This window comes from Hemibagrus wyckioides, linkage group LG05, assembly GCF_019097595.1.
Source record: "Hemibagrus wyckioides isolate EC202008001 linkage group LG05, SWU_Hwy_1.0, whole genome shotgun sequence".
NCBI lineage: Eukaryota > Metazoa > Chordata > Actinopteri > Siluriformes > Bagridae > Hemibagrus > Hemibagrus wyckioides.
The window spans coordinates 23,110,705-23,137,655 of record NC_080714.1 but is presented as its reverse complement, the minus strand read 5'-3'; the positions used below and the strand labels follow the sequence as shown (position 1 = coordinate 23,137,655).

At 39.6% G+C, this 26,951-nt stretch overlaps 1 protein-coding gene across 2 annotated transcripts in view; it reads right to left on the bottom strand.

Annotated features, from left to right (window-relative positions):
* The window catches only part of ntng2a (netrin g2a), a 69,154-nt gene that overhangs the window by 40,269 nt on the left and 1,934 nt on the right, over window positions 1-26,951 (bottom strand). For both annotated transcript variants that reach the window (XM_058390143.1, XM_058390142.1), the window contains exons 2-3: window positions 26,046-26,928; window positions 10,345-10,988 (exon numbers count right to left, since the gene is read on the bottom strand). In XM_058390143.1, coding sequence (XP_058246126.1) covers window positions 10,345-10,988; window positions 26,046-26,258 — 857 coding nt within the window. In that variant the 5' untranslated portion in view covers window positions 26,259-26,928. The remainder of the gene's footprint in view (window positions 1-10,344; window positions 10,989-26,045; window positions 26,929-26,951) is intronic.

Below are 26,951 nucleotides of genomic sequence, written 5' to 3'. Positions count from 1 at the left end.
CTCACTAGTCTGTAGATTTGTTTCGATATTATCACTGTCTTTAAAGCAATAACACTAAGAAGAAGAAGAAAGAAAGAAAGAAAGAAAGAAGAAAGAAAGAAAGAAAGAAAGAAAGAAAGAAAGAAAGAAAGAATTACTATTATTATTATTATTATTATAGTTCTATAAAAGTTCTATTTGTGTAGAAAGCACAACAAACCACGGAGTCACTGAACTTTTTTTTCCCCGTATGTAGATAACTACATACTTCCATACAGTATAAAAGACTTCAAGACATGTTTCAGGGTTAAGTAAATGTTAATATTCTTTTTATTATTATTATTTCTTGTCCTATTTACAACATCCCTGGCCAGTTAGTGTGATTCACACCTCCTGAGCACGGAGCCGGATGGAGGAGGCACGCAGTCCTCCTCAGTCTGATGCATCCACCCTGCACGTCTCGGTCGTGGTGTTTCGACTGGTATTGCGAGTGGGCAGAGCGCGGCGGCATTTAATGCACCATATGCTTTTGTGCAGGAGGACGGGCACGAATCGACTGAGCAGGAATCTCCTACCGAGGTGGCGTTTGCGCAGGAAATAGTACACCATAAAGAATGCGAGGATGAAAGTTTGATGAGGGACGGCGTTCTGATGAAAAATTCTGTTTGCCTTCCCAGGACACCCGCTTTTATTCCAGCCCCCGGGGCGCAGATCCGGGCAGCGGAGATATTTACCCCTGTGGTGCCGGCTTTCAGGGATGCGAACGCCCCTTAATCAAATTTCAAAGATCCCCTCGCTCTGAGAAAGATGTGGGAGGACAGTTCTGAGTTATTCCTGCATTTCCTCCTACTTGTGATTCCTGTCTGCTTGATAACCTTTTGAAAACGTTGGCACAAATCACAGCAAAGCCCTCCAGGCTGTTTTTCCCCCCCTTGCCTAAAAGAAATCTGTACAAGCAACTTGGACGTACAACATCATTAATACTGATATCCTTGTGAACTGTAACTGAGGTGCAGTATAGACCGCAGGAATGATTAAAGACTTGAAGTTACATGTAACATGGCTTTACACTGCGCTTCTATTTTTATTTTTAATCACACTATAGCTCTCATCTCATCTTCCATAATGACCATTACATCATTACCGACTGTTTTTTTTTTTTTCGAGAAGGAGCAGCGTCTCAAATTCACACAATGTCAAGCAGTGCAGAACAAGAGACGTGGCACAATTAAGGAGGGTTTATGATATCGTCTGCGAGATTGGATTGCGTCCTCGGAAAACGTCGTGAAAGCACTGCAACGTGTGCTATCTTAGGCTGTAAAATTCCGATCGGATTCCAGCTGGGTGCTGAATCATAACCTAATGGAGGATCAACATCTCCCATTTCATCATCCTTAAGATGCGGAGACTCCAGAGTATCACTGTACTCGCAATTATGACTCCCTCAAGTGCTAATTGCATTATCAGAGAGTTCAGAGTGTAGACGGGCAGCAGGACGCAGTTTCTCATTAATCCCTCGGGGTGAAAGCAGGGGTCTGGGTTAATAGCACAGGGTTAATTCTATTATACTAATGATGAGGACATCATTAGTCTGTTAGACTTGATTTACAGGAAATCCAGGGAGTTGAGGATTGAAAGCTAAGATGAAGATTTATTTTTAAAAATCCTAAATCTCAAGGATTGAACCTGGGAAGGAAGGAAGGAAGGGTGGGAGGGAAGGAAGCAAGGGTGGGAGGGAAGGAAGGAAGGAAGGAAGGGAGGAAGGAAGGAAGGAAGGAAGGAAGGAAGGAAGGAAGGAAGGAAGGAAGGAAGGAAGGGAGGGAGGAAGGAAGGAAGGAAGGGTGGGAGGGAGGGAGGGAGGGTCGGAAGGAAGGCAGGAAGGAAGGAAGGAAGGAAGGAAGGAAGGACAAAAGAGAGGTTGGAAGGAGGGAGGAGGGACGGAAGGAAGGAAGGAAAAAAGCGAGGTTGGAAGGAGGGAGGAGGGACGGAAGGAAGCTATAATGATGCAAAGTTTTCCTGAACTAGAAAGTCTTCAAAACAGAGTGCTTGTTGCTTTCCTGGTTTCTATGTAACAAGACAAATTGCATTTTTTTTTGTCTTTTTAAACTTCAACAGAATGGTGAGGAAAGCTGCGAGTGCTAACAGGAAATTGTTTCACAGACGCTGCACAACATTAAGAGGGTGCTATAAATGAATAAAAAGAATGATGTGTTATAAATGAACACTTCCACACTTCTGAATATGATGCTCTTGGAACATAATCCACATCATCCATTCATTCATAAATATAAAACAGAAAGGATAGGTGCAACACATGCTTGTTGCTGATTGGCTACAATGCATGTGTGTGAATGTGTGTGTGTATGTGCATTTTGCATACACACAAAGTTTATGTGTACAGATCAGTTAAATTGTATATGAGTTCTGCGACTTTTGGAGCCCGGAAGGGGGGTGGGGGTGGGTGGTGCAGCGGTGGGGGGGTGGAGCACAGATTTGTATGAGCAACAAAGATAAAGGCCATTTCAGAGAGCGCCAGCAACTCCTTTACACAGGCAATAACCAAGAACACTTGTCTCCACACTTGCTCGACATTATTGAATTATGTATCTCATCATACGCCAGTGTAATGAATGTGTTGAGAGTGCTCTCGCCGAAGCCGCATTGAGAGCTGTCTGCTATGTAACCTTAGCGGAAGAGTAACCGAGGCCAAGGACTCACGTTTGATGGTCAGCATTGATGGTGCAGGGCTTTTTAGCAGCACACTCGCGCCGTTCCCTAGAGGTTGTGTTAAGTGCTGTTCAGCCCTAGACCCTTCCATCCATAATACATTCCCTTTTCTGCTCGCCACCGTACTACTGTACCTTGCTACAACACCGTGCTTCACCATGCTCCTCCCTAAACTAGGCCAAGTATTACATCATGCACTAGCAACTGCAAACAAAAGCCAAAAAAAGAAACTTTACACACAGGTCTTACACACAAGACGGCAAAATTTTATCCCCCGCAACATTTTAGCAACCTGCTTGGCTCAAGATGTAAATAGGTCACATGTCATAGTACGTCTTTACAGTGCTCAGAACATTCTTGCATTGTTTCAGTCGGTTAATTCAATATTTCACATAAACTGAGTGGTTCTTCTCACTCGGAGAGATGGTAAGCATGGATGATTGATTTCTCTGCCCTTGTGTTCAAGCTCTGCTACTTTTCTAGCCGGTGACCCTCTGTAACCAACACTGCTTCAATGAAAGGCTTCAAAAATAAGCGCATTCAGAAAGCTTCGACATAAGACTTGGTTACAGAATGCCGAGAGCCAAAAAGGTGGCAGCACTTTTAAAAAAAATCCAGTGTACAGAAATCAATTATTTGTTGTATGAAAAATAAATAGTATACTTTTAAAAGCACATTGCAGAGTGCTTTCATTGGCAGGCTTGGTGGAGCTGAACACCTTTTTCCTCCGGTTTCCCAAAAGCATGCACCCCTGTGATGGTCTGGGGTCACATTCTGGCTATAATTCTACCTCATGGTAGCCCACTGATCAAGGTGTAGGTCTCCTGATCATAAGGTTGTGAGCATAAATCCCAGTACCAACAATCTACTGGGCCCTTGAGCAAAGTCCTTAACCAGGGGCTATGGATAAGTGTGTCTGTCAAATTCCCACCCCAGTGCTTCCATTATTCCCATCTGCAGATCCTAAGAGAGTGGTTATTGAAAATGAACAAGTATACACCAGGTGCTTTGTATCAGTGGCATGTCCAGCTTTTGAGATGTGAGATGGCACATCTCTAATGAGTAGCACAAGTTAATTATACACTGAGCATTTGCATTTGCAGAATGTCTAATTTGTTGCTCAGTGCAAAATGAATACCTGCATACTGGCATTACTGTAATGGCCTCATAGCTGCACTATAGTTCTTAAGACTGATGGGATATAATGGAAATTAAGAATTGAGCTCTTAAAACTGACTGGAGGCTCTAAATTGCCCCTAGTTGAGATTAACTGGTGTCCTGAAATGGACTAGTGTGCAGTCAAATCCAGGGGGTATTCTCATCCGCAAGACCTCAGGAGTTCTCAGGATTCCGGGTTCTGGATCAGCCACAATCCTGACTAGAAAAAATCATGGATTTATTCTTGGAGATCCATCCATGTCAATCATGTTGCTGCCAGTGTTAGACCCACTCTTTTCCAGGGGTGCTGCATCATGGCTGACCTTGCACTCTGACCCTAGCTTCCTAACAAACTGGGATATGTGAAGTAAAGAATTTCACTGTGCTATTATGTACATGTGCTCTAATCTACAGTACACGAAGGCATGCACTTTTTTAATGCTTGGTTTTGTATTTTTGCAGCTCTTTTGCTCTTGAGTCGAGTCCAAAATTCTTAATAACCAAGCGATGAGCCAAGTAATTAATTAAAAGCAATACTATGTACTTCAGCACACTCTAAGGACCGGGACTGGAAGCTTCTGATCTCTATCCATTCTGTCATGCTTTGGATGAAAAGTTTAGGTGTTGGCGTACCAGTTCTCGGAGGAGAGGCTGATGATGGAGCCCCCGCTCTCTCAGCTTGTGAAAGGCCCTGGAGATAGTCTGAGGGGGAGGAGGATTTCTGATCTGCTAACCCAGCTGTGTGTGCATGTGTGTGTGTGTGTGTGTGTGTTTTTCTGTGTGCACTGGATCTCCTTCATGCATGCCTGCTCTCCACATCACCAAGACACCCATGAGAAAAGAAAGAAGCAGCAACAGCCCTTGGATTCACCCGTAATGACATGTGACACACTTAAGGTGCATGCTGAGATCACTGGAGAGTGGTGCAGGAAGTGTTCTTGGGGTTTTGTCTTTAGTTGAATCAAGCTATTCATGGCATGTCTGGTATAATAGTGTGCCTCCAACTCCCCCTGCTCCAAGGGGTGCTGCATCATGGCTGACCCTGCACTCTGACCCCAACCCCCAAGGATGGGATATGCAAAGAAGGAATTTCACAGTTCTTTAAGGTATATGTGACAAACACAGGCTACATAACTTTTTACTTTAAGATGCCAAAATCACTGCGATGCTCATGCAGTGTTGTCCGAATAAAATCATTAAATGCAGTAGACACTCTTTTTCTATTACCCGAATATTATAATGCTAAAGATGGTCCCTGTGTAAATTCAGAAGGCTTATAGTTCTCAGAATTATATATAATCTAAAGTGTCAAAATTTCCCAATGTAAAAGCTTTATAAAGTGCTCATCTTGTATCAAAGTGTTTCTCTATTGATCGTAGGTTGTTCTTAGTCACAACTGCTGATCCTGGACTGTGCCTGAGATATTTTAAGAGCGCCAAACCAAAGAATACACCTACCAACCTCCTTAAAGTACTGTAAGGATCTGATCCGACTTTAACATCTTAAACAGCGTGGCGGTTTAGGCAGAACGTTCTGATCTGATCTAACTGGTCCTGCTCTCAAGATTCAGAACAGTTCTTTCCCCCACTCATCCACACCGAGTTCTTTTCAGTGATCACTCAGTCTTCAGCTAATCCACTTAACGCTAGAGAGAGAGGTTAGCGTCTGCCGTTGAGTATCTCGCATGGGTCTGTCTTGCCAGAGAGTAGAGCAAGAGACAGATGGGAAGGAGGCTAATGCGAAAGAGAGCCGGGGAGATCGAGAGCTTGGTGCATCAAAGCACCGATTAGTGGAGAGATTCTCTCATTTGAAACCTTGTGGTGTGCAGGTAGATTTGAAAATTCACACATGATTTGCACAGGAGAAGACAAAGGAAATTCCCCCACATAGCAGCCGAGGTGTGAGGAAAACTAATACCCACACACATACAGTAGAATTAGAGCAAATCAATAACCAGCCCACGTCGCAAGGATTGAACGAATTTAGCGCAGGCAGGTTTATGCGTGGTTTACGCTGGCTTGATGTTCTTCAAAAAAGAAGTTTCTCCAACACCCACACTGGGACGTTTAAAAGTTGACGGAGAGTGGCCTTTTCTGTCACTTTGCTCACAAACGTATTTACCAACACGTACCAATCTCAGCGCTGCCTCCTCTGCCAGGATCCCGTCACATGCGCAGGCCCAGATCGCTTCCATACACCCGGGGCAAATTAAAACTGAAACTCAAGACAGGCTCGATGGTGCGGCTTCCGTCAGAAGCCTCAGACTAACTCCTGATCCGCAGGCTGCTATGCTGACAGTCTGACATTTCCAAAATCATTCTGAAGGAGGAAGTGACTGAGGGGGTCAGAGAGGATAATGGTTCTGTCCAGCTCTCAGACAGGCCGGGCGCTTCCAGCTGATTCATCTGTCTTAACGCAGACTGCCTGGCTGCTGTCTACATCAGACCTCTGATATAGGATCAGTGTCTAACTGACAACAGCTCTGTTTTGCTATTTATAATCCAAAGTATTTGCAGCAAATCATTTGAAATTTCCAAACAGTGTTTTCCTGGCACTGAATTCTTCCGAGTTGTGTTTTTGTACTTTTCTAACATGTGGTTGATCATTTCAGTGGAACATTTTGTTGTACATAAGATCATGCAATCTGTTCACTGATAATGAAAGTCCAAACGCTACCTGTTCAGGTATCTTGTAGTGGACAAGCACTTTCCAGAAAATAATACACTAATCGGTGTGAAAAATACTTTACATTCTACATGCTACACTTTATACTAGCTTCATTGTCAGATTAGCTTTTTTTACTTTCACCAGAAGCTATGCAAATTCTTCTCAAACTTTATTTTTCTTCATGTCTTATACATATTTGATAAGTGGTCATATATGACAGCATACGTTTTTCTTCTGTCTTTGTGTGTCAAACATTTGGGACAATAGTTGCAAGTGGGGGACTGAAAAAATGCCAGATCACCATGCCAAGTTCTTTTCTTATTAGTGTCGAAACTCATAAACAATAGAAATCATGGATATAAGACAGAGACAACTGATGAAAACAAATGCTTTACTCTGCCAGTGAAAAGACTAAATCCATTCAAAATTCTGCACCTTATCCTACACAGGATCCTATCTGAGGAGCCAAGGTTGCCAAGTCTCCGCAGAGCACAATCACATACACGCTCACCTCACACTCTATGGATAATTTAGAGATGTCAATCAGCCTAGAATGCATGTCTTTGAACTGGGAAAGGAAACCCCAGAAGAACAGGAAAAACATGCAAACTCTGCAAGTGCACACAGGTGGAGGTGGGAATCAAACCCTTGTAGGCGCGAGGCAAACAAAGGTGTTAACCACTAAGCCCCCTGTAGTGTGTAAAAAGAAGAAGGAAAGATAATGAAGTTTTGTGCTCACTACTTGAGTCACCTTGTATCTAAAAGGTTCTACCCCCATCCCAGGAATGTTCCAACCCAATTCACAGCAACCCTCCTCAACCCATCCCCCTGACCTCTGTTTTCAAGCCAGCTCAAATGCAAAGACAGCAGAACTGACTACCCTGACCGCCTCGGTTTAACCTCTTCCCTACTCGACCTCACACTTCCTTCTGTGTGGCCTTTTGAGTTCTCAGCATATCGACAGGAATGCACTGCTGGCTCCTGTGCTCTCCTCCCAACATCAGCACAGTATTCCCAGTGCTTATTCTGACATGGAGCATCAGACAGACTACAGCTGCACTACGAAGCTTGACAAGGGCTTCACGCAGCAGCAAAATGAAAGCCTGTGAAGGGACGTGTAGAAAATGAGACATTGAGACATGTAGGTCGTCCCATGGTATAGCAGCTAGCTAATGAGCTGAAGTCTTTGCATAAATCGAGACAATCCTGGGGAATAATGCTACCCTAATTAATTTCTTCACGTACCAGGTTTAATCAGGTTCACACAAAAGTCTCTGGGATATTTGCCTGCTTGAGGAAGAGCTCCCAGTGCTATTCCAGCATTTCCAAATCGGGCCTGATCCAGTGGGACTCCTGTTTGTGAACTGAGTCTCTTATGCCTGGATCACATGTCAGACTGCGGCGCGGCAGCGTGCAGGAGAGCGGGGGGATGAAACACTACGCAAGTCTACTCTCTCCTGCAATACTGAAGCAAAAATGGAGATGTGAAGAGCACACACACACACAAACACGGAGAGTGACAGTGCCTCGTTATGCCGCTTGACATATGCAGCACTGTACTGCATGATGCTTTGTGAAAGTTACGCTTCACTTCTGAAAGCAGCAGCTCTACAACAGCACTCATAAATGTCATCAAACAAAGAAGAAAAAAAAGAAACCACTTCTTTCTTTCTTTCTTTTTTTTTAACCAGCCTCTGGTTTTTATATTTATAGAAACACTCACATACCACGGCTAGCGATCTGGCTAACTAGACAAGCTTTCTTATCAGGGAACACATAATCTAATCTTCGAAACAAGACACAAACCACAGCGCTAAAAAAAATTACCAGCAAGCCTTGAATCCCTTTTAACAAGTAGCACTACATCTTACTCAATTAGGGATGCTTAGCCCTTGTTGTTATACCCCATTTAATGTAATTACCAGCGATTATAACTGCACACTCGATGACAAGCGGAAATGAGGCATGACAGAGAAAGTATTGCTGGGCCTCTGCTGATTCAAGCGCTGTGTCTGAAACGTCTCTGTGCCCCCCTCCAACTCCACGCTCCGCCACCCCACCGTGCTCCGTGCAGTCTATTTAGAGCAGTGCTCACCGTCCGTGCCCATCAGGGAGGCCAAGACATTTTCATTATTCAGCGCTGCTAAAACGCTTCCCAATATTGTGGGATGAATAAAATATCCAGGAACAATTTTCCAGTGGCGTATTAGCTTAGCATTTTCAATGCCTGACTTGGTCATTATGGAAGTGAGGCAGCATCAGTCAGGCTTCAGTGAGGCCCATTTGTCTGCTTTAAGCCAGCTCTCTCGCTGTCGCCGTTAAAACAATTTCCTGTTTGACATACTAGAATAACTATTGATTGAAGGCTTGTATTACCGGAGGTTTGTGCTGCGCATCGACGGCCTCGTCCCGAATATTTTTATCATGTATACGTTTTCTAACAGATATATCGAGGACAAAGAAGTTTGGCTGTAATACATGTGTTTCCCATCTGAGCACATGCTTCCAAAAAGTCTTAATCAGTGGCTATAGACATAGTATTAAAAGAATGTCAGCTTTGTTTTGTTGTTTGCTGTACATTCATGGTATCAGGAGCATATATGCGAATATAAACATATATTTTTCCTGTATTTAAAAAATGGACAGAAAACCCATTGAGTTAAAGTTCACTTACAGTGGAGGTCAAAGGGCAGTTTCTGGGGAGTCTGTTAAGTATTTTGTTTCTTTATGAGTGACTATATAACACAAATACAAATCTATAACCCATATCCTGAAGGGATTCGAATGTTAAACGCGAGAGTGTTGCTCTTATATACAATTAACCTTCGGACATTGTAACAATACAACCATCCATCCTTTTTCTATACCCGCTTTATTCCTAATTAGGGTCATGGGGATCTGCTGGAGCCAATCCCAGCACACATTGGGCGAAAGGCAATGTACACCCTGCAGGGGTGCAGGGGTACACCCTGGACAGGTCGCCAGTCCATTACAGGGCCAAACATATAGACAGACAACCACACACACTCACATTCACTCCTATGGGCAAAATAGAATTTAGAATTACCAATCAATCTAATGTACATGTTTTTGGACTGTGGGAGGAAACCAGAGTACACCCACGCAGGGACAGGGAGAACATGCAAGCTCCATACAGAAAGGCCCCTGCCTGTTCGAACCCAGGATTCAGACCAGGACCTTCTTGCTGTGAGGCAACAGTGCTAACCACTAAGCCACCACCCTGCCCATTGCAACAATACAGTAAGCATTAAATAGAAATAGAGGAAAACCATACAAATTCTTTACTCTGAGGAATTTCTAAAAGTATGATTTTCACAGTTAGAGCTTGACACATATTAAGGCATTTGATTGAAGAATTAATGAGTGTTCTACAAAAAACAGTTGTGAACCCAACCTCCAAGATTTTCAATTGAGGGCTAAATTTTGAATTCTGTCAAGCAATTTGAGGCTCCACCAATTTGAATCACAACACAAAAGAGTTTGTGCTTGGGACATCAAATCCTTCACGGTGCCACAGCTGGGAGCCAAGTCAGCAAAATCAACTATGCTTTCTATGTGGGAGGGACATCCTGCTATGTCTCCCCTGTCAATCACAGCAACAGTAGCCAATTATACATGTCTAAGGGGTCATATATATATGGAAGAGGGCAGTGTGTGACACAGGCATTTGGATGACTTCATGTGTCTTGCAGGTAAAGCTGCACCCTTACCAGTTGGTATTTCTTATATTATATATGATCTAAATGTGGAAATATTGGATTGTGCCAAACATACAATGACATGATGTCTTACCTGGCAAAGACCTCAATATTAGAGATGGCATAGAAGTACTTGAGCAGGTTGTCCCTTTGCACGTACGTTCCTCCAAGCGCAGGCCTCAGCAGCCGAAGCTTTAAGTCAGTGAACGTGAAGAAATCTCTCAATCCTTTCAAGCTCTCCATCCTCGTGTACAAGTTGTCCATGTTGTGCAACCTGGACCCTGCAAAAATGGCAAAGCGGTCCTGAACCTCAAAGCGCACAATCTTTTCATTCTTGGAGCCCACCCAGCGTGAGTACTGCTCGGTGCAGATGACCCGAGTCACGTTGGTGGCTGAAAGATTCTCCACTTTCTTGGGCTGCATACCAAATGCTTCCAAACAGTCATCAGCGTAAAACTGGTATGGCTGCCAGGTTCTCCCTTTGTCCATCGACTTCTCCAGCACCATGATGGTGGGACGGCCGTACTCAAAAGTGATCTCGATGTCGTCTGTCACCTCCAGGCTCTTGTTCCATGACAGCGTGATGTTGGCCAGCAGCGGGTCAGGAAAGCGGCTCCATGTCACCGTTTGCCAGTAGGTGATGAGGCCAGTGCGCTCACGGTCCTGCATCAGCTGTGGCGGATGGGCCAGGTCCGGGGTGGATGCGTCACATTCATCGCTACACAGGTATGGATTTTCCTAAACCAGGACCAGAAAAACAGCATTGATCAGCAAGAAGACAAACAAGATTGCATTGTACATATTTACAGAAATGTGTTGATTTTTCTTTGTGATTCTGATCGTATAAATTGGCATTTGGCCCTAACAGTTGGAAAGCCATTGTTGTCTTGTTTTCTATTTTAAACACAGCTTTTTGTATAAAACTCATTAGGCAAGGTTAACATTTCAGGTCAGTTATTCATCTTCTATTAAACAAACTCGATGACTTTGGACTAAACATTCATGCATCAGTCATTGTATCATATTCATGTGCTGTATTTTTTATACACTGTCTACTTAGTTTTCCTCTGTTCTGTACAGATAAATCCATTTTATTTTTCATTTTATATATATTTTTTTTATTTCCATTTTTACACTCTTCTATCCCTATTCTATTTTCATTCCATGACACTTTATTTTTTTCTTTATATTATTTTTGCTCATTTTATAACACAGTCATGCAAAGGATTTCACTGCCTTATGTTTATATAATTATTATATAAATATAATTATTTTACATTTCCAGTTATTTTTTTAATGGTTTTAATGTTTTGTTTTGTTTTTATAAATATGAAAGAAAAACAAATCTACCATCCCCCAAATGATCCCCTAAATGTACCAATGAATTTATTTATTAATTATTATTATTATTATTAATTAATGAATTATTATTTATTTATTTATTTATTTTTTTTTTTTTTTATTTGTCTATTACTTATAATGCAAATAGTTCAGATGAAAATAAACCCGATGAAATTTAAATAGGGTAAAAAATACAGAAAATCAAAGGTCCCAGGATACCGATTAGTGAACAGAGAGAAGGAAAACACATCTAGGTTAACTGAGTGAACCGTCCACCTGGAGTGATTGTGAACAAGTTCAGTACTCTGAAAATACCTCACCCTGCTGTAACAGGGCTGCCTTTCATGGCAGTTAGTGGATCGTTGGCTTACACAACTTAACACTAGATTAACATCGTCCCATTTTTAAAGTCCCTGTCATTGGGATAGTTGTAAAGTCTGGACACATTTGCTTCAGTGTTCTAGTGACATAGAAACAGAAAGGATTAGCCGACAGACAGCCATGTGATCACGCTGACCCCTTAATACATTTGTACTAGAGATAAATCGACCTTCTACAGAGTTAACAGTCACATCAAAGGCAACCTAATACAGATATAATGTAGTGTATGATGTGGTTAGACTTAAGGACCAATAGTATATTTTTTAAACCAAAATATAAAGAATGAAATACCACATGAAGCCGAGTTACTATTAAGAAAGTGGATTATTTTCCAAAAACAGCAAATATTTAATTCCACTTATACTGCAGCTATTTTAATTTAATTTAATTTAATTTAATTTAATTTAATTTAATTTAATTTAATTTAATTTAATTTAATTTAATTTAATTTAATTTAACTCTCATAATTCCATATTATTTTTTAATTCCACTTTTTACTCTCTTCTATTTGTATTCTATTTTTATTCCATGACACTTTATTTTTTTTCTTTAAAATATTTTGGGTTATTTTCCAACAACAGCAAATATTTCATCCCACTTATACCACAGCAATTTTTTTATTTACTGATGAACAACATTTACTTTTTATCTATTTGTAGTTACACTTCAGACTGAGACACATCCATGAAACAGGTTAGTTCCTGTAGTTAGTACAGCTTGTCATGAACCGAGAAACCATAAAGTAAAGACAATCCTCATGACGGAAACACTTAACGGTTATGTTTAATGCGCTGACACTGACTAAAGTCTGCTTTCATAAATATTTAATATCTCTTTACAGAAAGCTTCAACGGAGCAACGTATCCATTTTTCTTTGTTAAAAAGCAACGTTTTTCGTTGCAGTTCTCTTGTTGTTAGGCTTAAATTAACAAACAGGTGAATGAGTTGTTACTATAGAAACGATAACATAGTAAAACAAGCATGTTAATATATATCTGTGTACCTTTCATATCTTGCACTATCCTTCTTAGCTGGTGTTAAAACTTAATCTTGGCTGAGACGGGAACCCTAATCTTAGCATATCAAACCTTAGGTTACCTTTGCTTCTCAATCCTTTACCAAGTATGCTAAATCCAGGCCAGCTGCTACTCCAGGTGGCTCTCATGTTAAACCCCACAGCCACCAGCCTGACAGGAATCCTGTCACTGCTAACAAGGTGCAAAGTGGAGTTTTGGATAATATGATCATTTGCACTCTGGTGGTCCACACATATACAGCATATACAGTCTGTGGCTACGGCTGTCAAAACACAGACCTAGATAACATAGCGTCAATAATCAAGAATCAATGCGTTGGACATGAAGCTAGTCAGACTTCCAGGGCTAGACATTATTAATGGTCCATCCATTCAGGCTTGATTTCCTCCATACACTTCTAAAAGCTTAACAGTTTTAAATCCCATTAGACATCTAAATGAAAGTTAGAGTTAACTTCATTTCAGTTCATTTAATCCAATTTGATTTCAGCCAGTTTAGCCGATAAGCTAAAATTCACCTCACAACCAATTCTCAGCTTGCAGCCTACAATTCTATTTAAATCATATGCAGATGACCTGGATTAAGTACACATCCAGATACAAGGTCACACCTCAGTAATATAGCGCTAATTACACACAGCCTTTTCTTCTTGTTTTTCCTTATTATCAGATTTTCACAAAATAGTGTTTTTTTTAGCAATGATTTGTGACTGATTGGCTGGAAAAATGTTCATTAATTCATCATTAGTATCATGGGAAAGGTTATGGTGGATCTGGAGAGTATTCCAGGAACATGGGGGAAGAGGTGGGAATGCAGCTTGGATGAGACACCAGTATATCACACAAAGGGGCAGTGTAGCAAAGCCAGTCCACCATTTAGGAAGTGGGATGAACCAGATCGAACCCTGGGAACCCTGGATTGTGGGATGTACCTGAATTATTATTTATAGTGTCCAAAAACACCATAAGGAAGTCTAGTTGACTTCCTGCTAAGCTTTTACAAGGCAAAGTATACAATGATTTGTTTGTCTAATGCTAATTCATGGCCAAACATTCTTTGAAATGAAAGGTTTCTTAAAGGTTTCAAGATAGCTAAATAATTCTACATAGAACTATTTGCAGTTGAAGTAATATCTGACGAATATACAGATTCTTGGTGATTAGAAAAAATGTTCATTAAGGGATCTTTGGAATAGTTAAGCTCTTTTGTAAGGTTCTAGATACAAGCTTTAAACGTTCAACAGAGACAAGCTCTTAAAGGTTATTTATTACAACCTTCTAAAGATTATTTGCACCTCATAAATGGTTCTTCAAAATCCTGAATTATTCCCATGACAGGCTGAATCCTCTTGTTAAGGAGATATCGCTGCAATACAGCATTTCTGCTGTGACACCTTTAGCGCATTAATAACATTTTAAATGAAACCTTTTCTGAAACATGTCTACTCAGGATCTTTGCTGAAAGGTTGCTCCTAGATTCCTCTTTTGTAGGACTCTGCAGGGAAATTTAAAGGAAAAAAATCATCTTGGATAAAGAATATAAAAGTAAGGTTCTATCATTTGATAGCAAATTGGATTGGGACAAATTAATTTTTTTCCCTGAACCATTGTTTAAAAACCATGACATTCCTGCTAAGCTACACTCTGTGTCTTTGGAGAAATGCTGTAGAAGAACCTTTTTTTTTTGTATCCCAAGGATTGATGGATGCTTAACCATTTTGTTGGTGCCATAGGGAATAATATGCTGCCATTATTTGTATAGATCATTGTGGTGGAAAATAATTATTCCATTCCGTGCAACCATAAGAAAATATTAATAAAGAATCATGGACCTAAAGGTTTGTCAGGGAATCGAAATGGCTCTTCTGGGAATCATAAATGATTCTTCTATGGTATTGCTCTAAAGAAGCATATTTTCCGGGCCTCAGATGCCAAAAGACATTATCATAAACAAGCTGATACGCATCAACCCCCATGCTATGAAAGATGCTCTACTTACCAATCATGTCTGACCAAATGACTTAATTGGCAACTTTATCTACAGTATATTACATTTGGCAAATCCTCCAAACCTTCTGAGCTGTGTAAAACATCCAGCATTTACAAAAAAAAGGTTTATTCAAGGTGTCTCTTGACACTTTTGTCACTTCTGTTTGGAAAAAAAAAAAAAATTAGCCTATATAATTATATTAGCATATATGAGTCATTAGCCACACACACCTTCCAGAGGGAATTCCTGAACGTCAGCAAACTCTTGAGCTTGTTATACAGTTGCAGAATCATAAATCATATATCGTGGACATCAACAATATATAAAGAAATATATATATAAAGCTCTATAGCAATGTGATTAGGCAATATCACCTATTATATATTATTGCCAGTAATATTCTCATAATGATTTTTTTAACCTGATAGATATTCTAATACATCTGGTCGTCAGATCTATGTTGCCTTTTATCATTTTGGTATCTTGAAGCTTTACTGCTGTTATACATGATCTGTGGAACTGGGATAATGGTTGCGTATTTGCAGGCTGTGTAACGTTGCTCTACCTGGTGAGACAGACCTCTTTTCTCCTGCCATGTGAGTTCATTACAATGATGCCAGCTCCCTCAGGGCCAGCAGTCATGCAGCAGTTCCCAGCATACAACATCAGAACTATACAGCAATATAATTACACCAGGCTGAGAAATACACGGCAAGCCTACCATCATCCAGGGAGCATCAAGTAGTATTTTAATTCTAGTCATCAGTAGGTTCCATCTACCCATCTGTCCATCCGTCCCTCCGTCCATCCATCCATCCATCCATATATCCATATATCCATCCACCCACCGATCCATCCATATCCATCCATCCATCCATCCACCCATCTAACCATCCACCCATCCATTTATCCATACATCCTTCCACTCATCCATCTGTCTATCCATCCATCCATCCATATATTTTCTGTTTATCCTACATAGGGTCACAGTGAGCCTGGAGTCTATTCCAAGGGCTAGGGTTACAAGAATGGGAACATCCTGGATGTAATGGCAACCAATCACAGGCCACAATCTCTCTCTCTCTCTCTCTCTCTCTCACACACACACACACTCACACACACATTATTGTCAATTTAGAGGTGCCAATCAGCCTAGAATGCATGTCTTTATACAGGTGGAGGAAACCTGAGTATCCAGAGGAAACCCCCGAAGCACCAGGAGAACAGATTAAACTCTGCAGCCACAGGACAGAGCTGGAAATCCAATCCCCAAACCCAGAGGTGTGATGCAAACCTGCTAACCACTAAGCCACTGTGTCCCCTGGGTTCCATTAATTTATTGAATTATTTAATGAGGGTTAAAAACTTCACTGCAGTCTCAAGACGATCCCGTGCTCATCTCAGGATTCGAATCAAGAACATCTGAACATCTTTTCAACACACTTAATAGTATATGACTTTATAGTACACAGCTGTAGAAGGACTACAGAACTTCTTCCCATTCACATCTGGTTCCTCTCAAGGTTTGCATGCATCATAGAGCTGTTATGAAACTGTGGTGTGTTGTGCTTTCACAAAGAAGGATGATTTCCAAACTGTGGCTCGACTATACAGTCATATATACAATACAACTCCCCTGGCCCCCAAGTCCAGAGAAAAATGAATTACATAACCAACAGCTGGATTTATGTAAAGCTGCTTTGTGACAATGCGTATAGTTAAAACATTATAATTAATGTATCGTTAAGAGATTCTTGAACTAGTATACTGCATCTATCAAATGTGGTGGATGTATCTGTATAATTTTATTATTTATTCATTTTTATATAAATCTGACATCTTTGTAAGGTTCAAGAAGAAATAAATGGCTCTGGTTTTTGTGACCATTATGTGGCAAATTTCTTATGAACAATCCATAACTAAACTCAGCTAAACTAGACTAGAGGTCAGTTACAGTTGTAATCAACAAAACAAGATCTATCAGCAGAGATATCCCAATATTTAGATATTTAGATATATCCTTGTCTTTCAATCATGTCTACCACGTTAATAATTCATGCATATCAAGCTGGACATCCTTTCAACAAAATAGATAGATAGATAGATAGATAGATAGATAGATAGATAGATAGATAGATAGATAGATAGATAGATAGATAGATAGATAGATAGTTGGAAGGATAGATAGATAGACAGACAGATAGATAGATAGACATACAGACTGACGGACAGATAGATAGACAGACAGACAGACAGACAGACAGACAGACAGACAGACAGATAGATAGATAGATAGATAGATAGATAGATAGATAGATAGATAGATAGATAGATAGATAGATAGATAGATAGTTGGATGGATAGATAGATAGACAGACAGATAGATAGATAGACATACAGACTGACGGACAGATAGACAGACAGACAGACAGACAGACAGATAGATAGATAGATAGATAGATAGATAGATAGATAGATAGATAGATAGATAGATCCGATGAGGGATTTTTTTGTGTTATATCAGCATGATCAGTAACAATCGGTAATCAGTAATGTCTGATTTTATAGTATAGAGTTAAAGAATTGTTTTCCTTTCACATCTGGTTCCTCTTGAAGTTTCTTCATCATCTTATCTTAGAGCTGTTGTGAAACTGTGGTGTGGTGTGCAAAGAAGGATCATTTCCCAACTGTGGAGCGACTGCACAATTCCCCTGGCCCCTAAGTCCGGGAAAATAAATTACATAACCAACAGCTGGATTTCTGTAAAGCTGCTCTGTGACAATGTGTATAGTTACATAAATAAAATTGAAAAGGAGTGGAAAGAATTAGAACAGCAAGAGACACTTCTAAAAATTTGACTTTGCCATGCAAGCGTCTCTGCTAGTAACTCCGACACTGGTGCAGTGGCAACCAGGATGCTGTTTCAGCAATTCCTTGCGGTCAAGGGAATTCAGGGAATTCTGAAGAACTCTGGATGCAGGTGTTAAGCTGTTTAAAGCACACACCATGACCCATGGTGGCAGTGATACAGTATTTCACTAAATGCACTCAGATTCATATCATAAGGACTACCAGGTTTGCTTTAATACACCAAAAAACAGAATATGTCTATGTATATTATAAAATCCCCCAAAATGAAGAAGACACTGAATTCTTTAATAAACATAGTCATGCATTTAATAAAAAGCTTCTTAATAAAAATCACTGTTTTGATTTGTTTAACACGTTTCCTGGTCATGAAGAAGACACAGAATCATTCAGTAAAAATAACTGTGCATTTAATAAAAAGCTTCTTAATAAAAATCACTCTTTTGATTTGTTTAACATGTTTCCTGGTCATGAAGAAGACATAGAATCATTCAGTAAAAATAACTGTGCATGTAATAAAAAGCTTCTTAATAAAAATCACTGTTTTGATTTGTTTAACACGTTTCCTGGTCATGAAGAAGACACAGAATCATTCAGTAAAAATAACTGTGCATTTAATAAAAAGCTTCTTAATAAAAATCACTGTTTTGATTTGTTTGACATTTTTCCTGGTCACTCATTAATTCCATTAAAAAATAAGCGAAACTAGGATCTAGACCTTCTACAGGCACGTGTCTGAATTTTAACTAGTAGTATGCTCACACAGTATAAATAAAATAAAAGCAATACCGTATGTACAGCTTTAACCCAATTTTACTGCCAGCTTCAGTGCACTCTAACTCTGGATTTCTACAGAACAGGAACGACAAGCTTCAAAAAATCTTCTGGAGAAAATATCTGATTTCTATTTGGTCACAGTTGTAAGGAGGAGAAATCTGTAGCGAAAGGTTGCATCACGCGTGCATATTTAATAGTTGAAAGTAAGTTTAATGTAATTTCACATTAGCACCAAGCAACAGCGCAAAAAAGAAGGATATAAACTTGCACCCCCTCATTTTTTTTATCTCAGTAAATAAGTCAACAGCATGTTGGAGGAAGAACTGTATTATCACAGCGTACACTGACATGTTGCACTTCCTGTATGAATGATAAAAATGTGTGGGGGTGAGGGTGGGGTGGACACATAATTAATGTATAATAATTAATTCTTGAAATATTATACTGTGGTTTTGGATGTATCTGTATAATAATAATAATAATAATAATAATAATAATAATAATAATAACAATAACAACATTTATTTATTTATTTATTTATTTATTTTCATATAAATCTGTAAGCTTGTAAGGCCCAAGAAGAAATGAATGGCTCTGGTTTATGTGACCAAATTTCATATAAACAGTCCATAACTAAACTCACCTAAACTACACTAGAGGTTACAGTTACAGTTGTAAACAACAAGACATGATCTATTCGCACAGAGACCCCAATATTTAGATATTTATATGTACATATCCTTGTCTTTATAGTGAGACCTCTGCTAGATAAATAGTTAGAGCTGTTATGGTAATGTCAACCACTTTAATAATTCATTCATCCAGACTGAAAAATCCCCCAGTAATGAGAAAAAACAAAGCGACCAGGTCCTTGCCCTGACTGGACAACGGATTAGCATATGAATCTGCAGTAATTTGAAGAATCCCAAAAGACCTGAGGAGGCACGAAAAACAGGCAGCTGGGGATTATAGCGCACTGACACAAACAGAACAGGATGGGCCTGTTCTCCTGCGGGACCATGGGATAGCGAGGAAGCAGTCCGGCCTCATGCAAAATTCATAAAAACACACACACATACACACAAATAAATAAATTAAATAAAATAAAATAAAGCTGGACCGGACCTGCAATGTTCGACTACAAAGGTTCTCTTAAAACATATCAGACTTGTCTGGTTTAGTGAGCGCCAGCGTATTTGTTCTTGACTGAAATCTCATAAAATCTGGACCAAATGTTTCCCTTATGCATTGCTCTGTAGATCCTCTCCCGGTGCTATTTTTAGCTCGTTCTGTTAGTGCATTTGAAATAAGCAACTTCAATATGGGGCAGGATAATGCCTCAGATGGCACTGTGAACAAAAAAAACAGATTTATTACTGTAAGAATCTCAACAGTGGAAGTTTGGGAATCGTTTCAAAACCAGATGCATGCACACACACATACACAAACACTTTCGACATGTGCTCGGATGATCAGATATGTATGCAGCAAAGGGTCAGGCTTCATCTTTCTGCTTAGCTAAGCTGAGATCCTGCCTTCACATTCCTCTCACATCTCTCTCTCTCTCTCTCTCTCTCTCTCTCTCATTAGCCGTACATACAGAGCAGGCTTCCAGCAGCAGCTAACATCACGTTCAGGAAAGAGCAAAGGCGCTGAGTAAAAATGCAACGGCATCTCCTGTGGGCGCTGAGTGACTGAAATTTCCTCTAAATCTTTAATGAGCCGGAAAGCTTCTCCAAAGAAAGCGAAGTTACTGAATCTGGAGGGCTTCTGCTGATCAATTAACTTGCTTTCAGTGAGGAGGAGGAAAAGGGAAGCACGTCAAGTGTACACACTTTAATAGCAGCTTAATGGAGTAGCAAGCATACTATATCGAATATATGGCTTGCATTACTAATCAAGCAGCAGGTGAAAGTCGTGCCCTAGTGGGCGTCCTTCAGCGAGCTCGAATGATCAGGTATCTGGTTAAGTAAAATTTTAGGAAAATGACAAATACCATATGAGGTATCGATATTCAAAAATGACTGTTTACAGCGTGTTAAGTCGTGTTTGGGAGTGAACTTCCCCGATCTTCGCCCGAGTCTAAGCTGCAACACTAATTAGTAATATACAGTGTGTAAAAATCATAATTCATGGATACTGAGTAAAATGGGAAAGGTTCTGAAGTGCCAGGAGGTCTGTGCTGGTTTAAAGTGCTTGGCCCCCGAATGTCTGAATACAGAGTGGTCTGATGATCAGTCAGCTTTTATTGATCCAGGTTGAAAAGTGCTGATGCAGACACAAACACACACACACACACGTGTCTTCTCCCTCTCCAGTGTATTCAGCTCACAAAGCCATCTCAAGTTAACACTCTGTATTAGTATGCGTGATGACTAAGTGTCTATAGATTGAGTGAATGGCAGCAGAATCTCGATTAACGTAGAAGTTTGATCAGGATGAAAGAAACACAACAAAGTTTTAAATGACCAGCAGTGAAAAAAAGGTCTTCGTTAACAACGTTCATGAACTGAATTATGGTGCATAACGTGTGTAACTCCATTACATTTTCTTTTCTATTGTTTGGTGATAATATACCTTATTCTGCTGTTATCACTTACTGTTTTTGAGCGACATTCAATGTCATATTAATGAGCAAGTCAAAATTAAACTTAGTGGAGATTGCATGCACTGGACCCCAAGATCCAGAATGCTTTGCAGCTCCAGCTGGAGTGTGGTTCTATGTAGCGGCATTGCATCGAGATACAGCAGAGACTCGGCTCAGCTAGTTAGAGATCTGCAATCTGAGGAGCACAAATTAGGGAAGCAGATCTTGTACAGATGAGGAGGTAAGACATATCTGACGAGACTAAAATACTAAGGCGCAGCTTCATTGCTGTCTTTCGGTAGATATGAAGTTTGAAAGTGCAAGGTGCATTGTGGGTTATGTAGGAAAGCATTATGATGACAGTGTGGACTGGAAAAAAATACATCGTATAAGATGACATCCTGGCATATAACGGCTAATTATAAATAATGCAAATATTCATAGAGGAATTCTCTTAATAGAAAGTAAATTGATGTAGTCTAGACCCAAATTCTGAATGTTCTGGTATGTCACTTCCTGTCCAATGAACTGAAGCAGAAATGCAGAAGCACTGTGACTTTTAACACTGAGACTCCATATCCAAAGTTCTTGTTTAAACTGTCTCTAAAAAAAAACTTTTATTCCCCCCCGGGGGAATATATTAAAGCGAATGCACATGCCTTAGAAAAAGAAAAAAAATCCGTTTCAGTGGCAACGCTATAACACTCCAGTTTAGTCAGTGCTTCCCAGCCCACGTGCCACATGCTACCCGGCGAGAGAGTGACGTCGCCTAGTAAACGCTGGCCAGACCAACCCTAATGCACTTCTTCCTTTTAGCCCCGTGCGCTAAACATGTGAATTAGCATCCCGTCTCTGAAAGAGCTCAGTCTACAGCTCTCCACGTAGTAGCAGCCCAGCTGGACAAATCCTCCATGCGATTATTCTGTAATCAATCCCCTGGCTGAGTGCCTGAACCATCAGTTGGGCGAGTCTCGGAGGGAGATTAACCGGCGTGGCGGTGCTTCACCAAGCCGTACTACAACAAACTACTTTGTTTATGCGTTCAGTTCACACACTCCCAGACCAAAGGGTACCTTTTTTGCACCTTTTGTAAATTTAGTGTGTTTTCACATATTAAGTATTACTCTATAATGATGTATCTCTAAATCATAATTAAAAGTACACTCCATTCACATTATCATGTAATAGATAAACAAAAAAGGTACAACACCTATTCATCAGGATACCAGCATACAAGAAAAGCTCCAAAAGGTTTTTTTTTCTGCGTGTGAATGGTTATATGAAGCTGTTACACAAACCGAGTGAGCATGTTAACCCCACAGCCACATGCCAGCATCAATCTTCTACTGTATGTAGTATTTCACAGTAGGTCAGTGTATAAATATAAATCCTAGCTGTCCAGTTTGGATGGATGTATAGTCTCAGTCTGAGTAAATCCTAGCCTCAGGAATTAGGTTTAGTAAGTTATTCAAGTGCCACAATAAGCCCCGGGCACAAACGAGTCTTTACACTTCACATTTCTTTGCCCAAGGACATGCTACCAAAAATTCTGGTGGTTTAGTGGCCTTAATATAACAGGGTGGTCCACAAAGGTAAGATCATAAACATGGGATTTTAGCAAAAGATACAAACTAGAAAATAATTTCACAATACGTGCCTAGTGTTGCAAGATTCAGGAATATGCATACAATCGTTTCGTAATGCCGAATTGTTTGCTAATCGAGATTTTTGAAATCACCGTACTGATCATTACAGATGCATCGAACTCTAATAACTCTGATAGACCACGGTTTATTGAATTCTGTGAGCAATCTCACACGTTCACTTATGTCCTCAGTGTTGATTACTTTTCTATATCCGGAGCTCTCACGGTAATTTAAATGAGGTTTGGATTAATGCACTCGTTCTCTTATATATCTGTTGCTATAGTAACAATTTAACCACAGGGACTTGTGTTATTTAAGGATAATAATAAATGGAAAGAATGTATGTTGTTTTGTTATTTAGCAAAGAAAATGTGTGATGGATGTGGTGATTATTTCTGTCTCATTTATGGAAGGAGTCTCCAGTTTTAGTGATTTGAAACAGTCTTTGACTTTATTTTATTCTATTTTATTGTATTTTGTTTTTTGAGCAAAAAATCTCATCTAATCCTCTAATCTAGATTTTTATTTTCTATTTTTTTTCTCTTTATTATTATTTATTTTTGTATGCATTAATTTAAAGGTAAAAAAAAAAACAAGAAAAAAGGTGCATGTGTTAATTCAAGAGAAGAGTGCAGATCACACAGAGCTGGGCAATGGGAAAATGTGTAATTGGTATGATGAAGGTTTCTGTCTCACTTGTGGAAGGAGTCTTCAGTTTCAGTGCTTTGAAACTGTTTTGGAAAAAATATTTTTCAGCAAAAAAATGCACTTAATCTAGTTTTTATTTATTTTTTCATTTATTTATTTATATATTTATTTATTTATTTACTTACTTTTTGTCTAATTAATCTCAAAAGAGAGAGCATTGTAGAAGCAAACTTGTCCCGGGGACGTTCCTCAATATTAAATATAACTATGAACTGAAAAAAAAAGAAAAGAAAAAGCATGTTGTTTCATTCAGTTAGTAAATTGCTTTGGGATAAAAGTGAAGTGGATTAAACCACTTCAGAGCATGATATAATTTGAAGATAATCAACTCTGGGATGGAAACAGTAACTCCGCTTCATTTCAGTCTACATCCTTATATATTTTCCTTTACTAGCACAACACCCCCGTCATGTTTTATTCCTTCTTTACTATACCGCAAGGCATAGATGATCACATGCTATTTTCATCCGTATCCTGCCTCCCTAATAAACAGCCTCTTGTGTGTAGTTCACTTTTTGTGCACACACACACACACACACACACACACACGGCACGGCAAGGCACCAAAGCTGTCACAATATCACACATGGTGCTGCAGCGAACACGGCTTTTCCATTAAGCACATTTGTGATTTCTAATCCGTTTCTCGGGAAGGAAAAGAGATTACAGGACACCGATGATGGCTGGAGAAGATATCTTTGTTCTCATCACCTTCAATAAGACCACACAATTATAGATCATGAGAAAATTCAAATTTTGCACATGAAATAAAAAGCATTCAACTGGGCTGATTTGGTAAAATGTGTGATTTTTGTCTTAAAGTTCCTAAAATCCTGATGATGGTATATAGAAACATCTGTATGAACCTTGGTCTCATCAGTGTACGCATTAACATCAATGTGCTAAGTTCAGTGTGTGTGTGTGTGTGTGTGTGTGTGTGTGTGTTCTCTATCCTATACTCTATATTCCATTTAACAGCCTTCAGGTTCTCCGGTTTGTCCCTGACCCCACAACAGAGGGTATTTCCTATCCAAAAAATCTTTAAGGAACCATTTCATGCACTAAGATTTTTAGCAAAACAGATTACACAAACGCTTCAAAACGTTCCAGAGTTTTTCAAGGACTTTTCAAGCACATTTCTTTTTCTTTTTTCTTTTTTTTTTTTTTACACGGTACGTCTCCTGTGTGCAAACCAGTGCTTCATTTACATTCCTTTAATACACCTGAATTTTTTCGCACTGGGTGAATTACTTTCATTGAATATACAGAGGGTGTCATGTGCAAGTATTGATGTGTGTGTGTGTGTGTGTTTGTGTGATGATGATGATTTTGTATCCTGTGGTACACCAGAGATATGAATATCAGACAGTTTTGACCTTGCGGAGACATTCGGCTGGTCAATATAAGAGTTTTTGTTGTTGTTGTTTGTTTTGTTTTTTAAACAATAAATAATAAATAAAAAAAATACACAGCAGCATTTATCGAAAAAAGTCAAAAGGTTAAGGTTAGGGTTACGCTTAGGGTTACGCATTAATAATTATATCACTGAATGACCCTTGTGTGTGCATTTAAAAGCAGTCGATTATATTAATTTTTTGTCTGTTTAATGCAAATATGTATATATATATATATATATATATATATATATATATATATATATATATATATATATATATATATATATATATATATATATATATATATATATATATATATATTTATATATATATATTATCCACTTTCTCAGATTTTTTTTAATATTTCTATTTTATACAGTTCTACAAAGTTTTGCAGTTGGCCTGGGATTAAGAAACATTTATGTAAAGATACAAACAGGGGAAAAAAGGTGCATGGGTTAATTCAAGAGAAGAGTGTAGCTGGGTAATAAGATCAAATCATATCAGTATCATGATCGATCTCATCACTCTACCCTTTTCTGAAAGAATCACAAGTATCTTTAGTGTGTTTTCAGATATTCACTGCGATACACAAATGATCGCTTATTAAAGTCTAATCTTGTGCCAAGTTTTTTTTTTTTTTTGTATTCATTCATTTATCATTTATTTTTCTCCTGGTCAGGGTCGCTGTAAATCTGGAGCATATCCCAGGAACAGGGAAATACACCCTGGATGGGATGCCAAGCTGTCACAGGGCAATACACACACATACATGCACACACTAAATATCAAATAAGTATATATACTAGTTGAATGTAGCACTTTGGGGGTTTTGTTAGTGGAAGTAGGATATTTATATACTGTATATTGCGATATATGAATTGTGTAGCATGAAAATATTGTGATATGATACTGTTTTAAAATATCGCACCATCCCTAATATCTAACATTACGGATGTATGCAGTGATCTCTACTGACCCCTCATTTTTGAGTCCAGGTCATAACCTCTATTCCTTCCACCCCTATGACATCCATGTGTGTGTGTGTGTGTGTGTGTGTGTACCAGGGTGCAGAAGCGCTCAGGTGGATCTCCGCACGTGATGTCTGGCGGCTCCACTCGGATCTGCATGAAGTCCTTCATGGCAGCGGGTCGGGGCTGACACGCATAATACTCCCACGTGGGACCATCATCCGTGCTTACCAGTGACTTACAGATGTCATACTGGCCCAGAGCAATGAGCACACAGTGGAGGAACAGGCAGACCGGGAGGAGCATGGTGTGGAGCGCTAAGATGGACCAGGACCGGGAGTTGGGGGTGGGGCAAACAGGTGAAATGGGTGGAGCCTGTCAGCATCGACTCCAGGACGTTTTCATAGTTCATTAGGTGGGCGGTCATCCACTGTGTATTCAGTTCTCTTCTTTCTAAGTGAAGTCTGTCGGTTAATAAGCTTGTGGGAAAGTGGGTTTGGATTCTCCTCTGATTCAGGATTGAAAAGTCACTTCTAAAAAGTTTCCTCCTGAATTCATAAACCTGAAAATTTGCCTCAGAAATCCGACAGCTGGTGAAGACATCTCTTCACCTGTTTAAAGTCCATATGGTTTTCTTTACTCATGCTTTATTCAGAAGCCAGAATAAATCTGGAATATTTAATGTCATTTAAAAAAAAAATTGTTTGTGCTTTCCTCAGAACTCAGGATCTGGTTCAGATCTCTAGTCACTTTTCGCGTCCCTGAAAAACGTGTCCCATTGATGGAAACTGGATGCGAGGCAGGTTCCGTCTACTATGAAAGGTTTGCTGTAGCCGACTAATGGGAATTCCGCCAGGAATCAGGAATCATCTTCAGAGTCCATATGGTTTTTGATGCTCACGCTGTAAAATTTTCCGACATTGATGTCTGTCAGATTTCCGAGCGGCGCTAGAGCTGCTTCATTTCCACTTTCTGTCTGGGAAGTGATTTAAAAAAAAT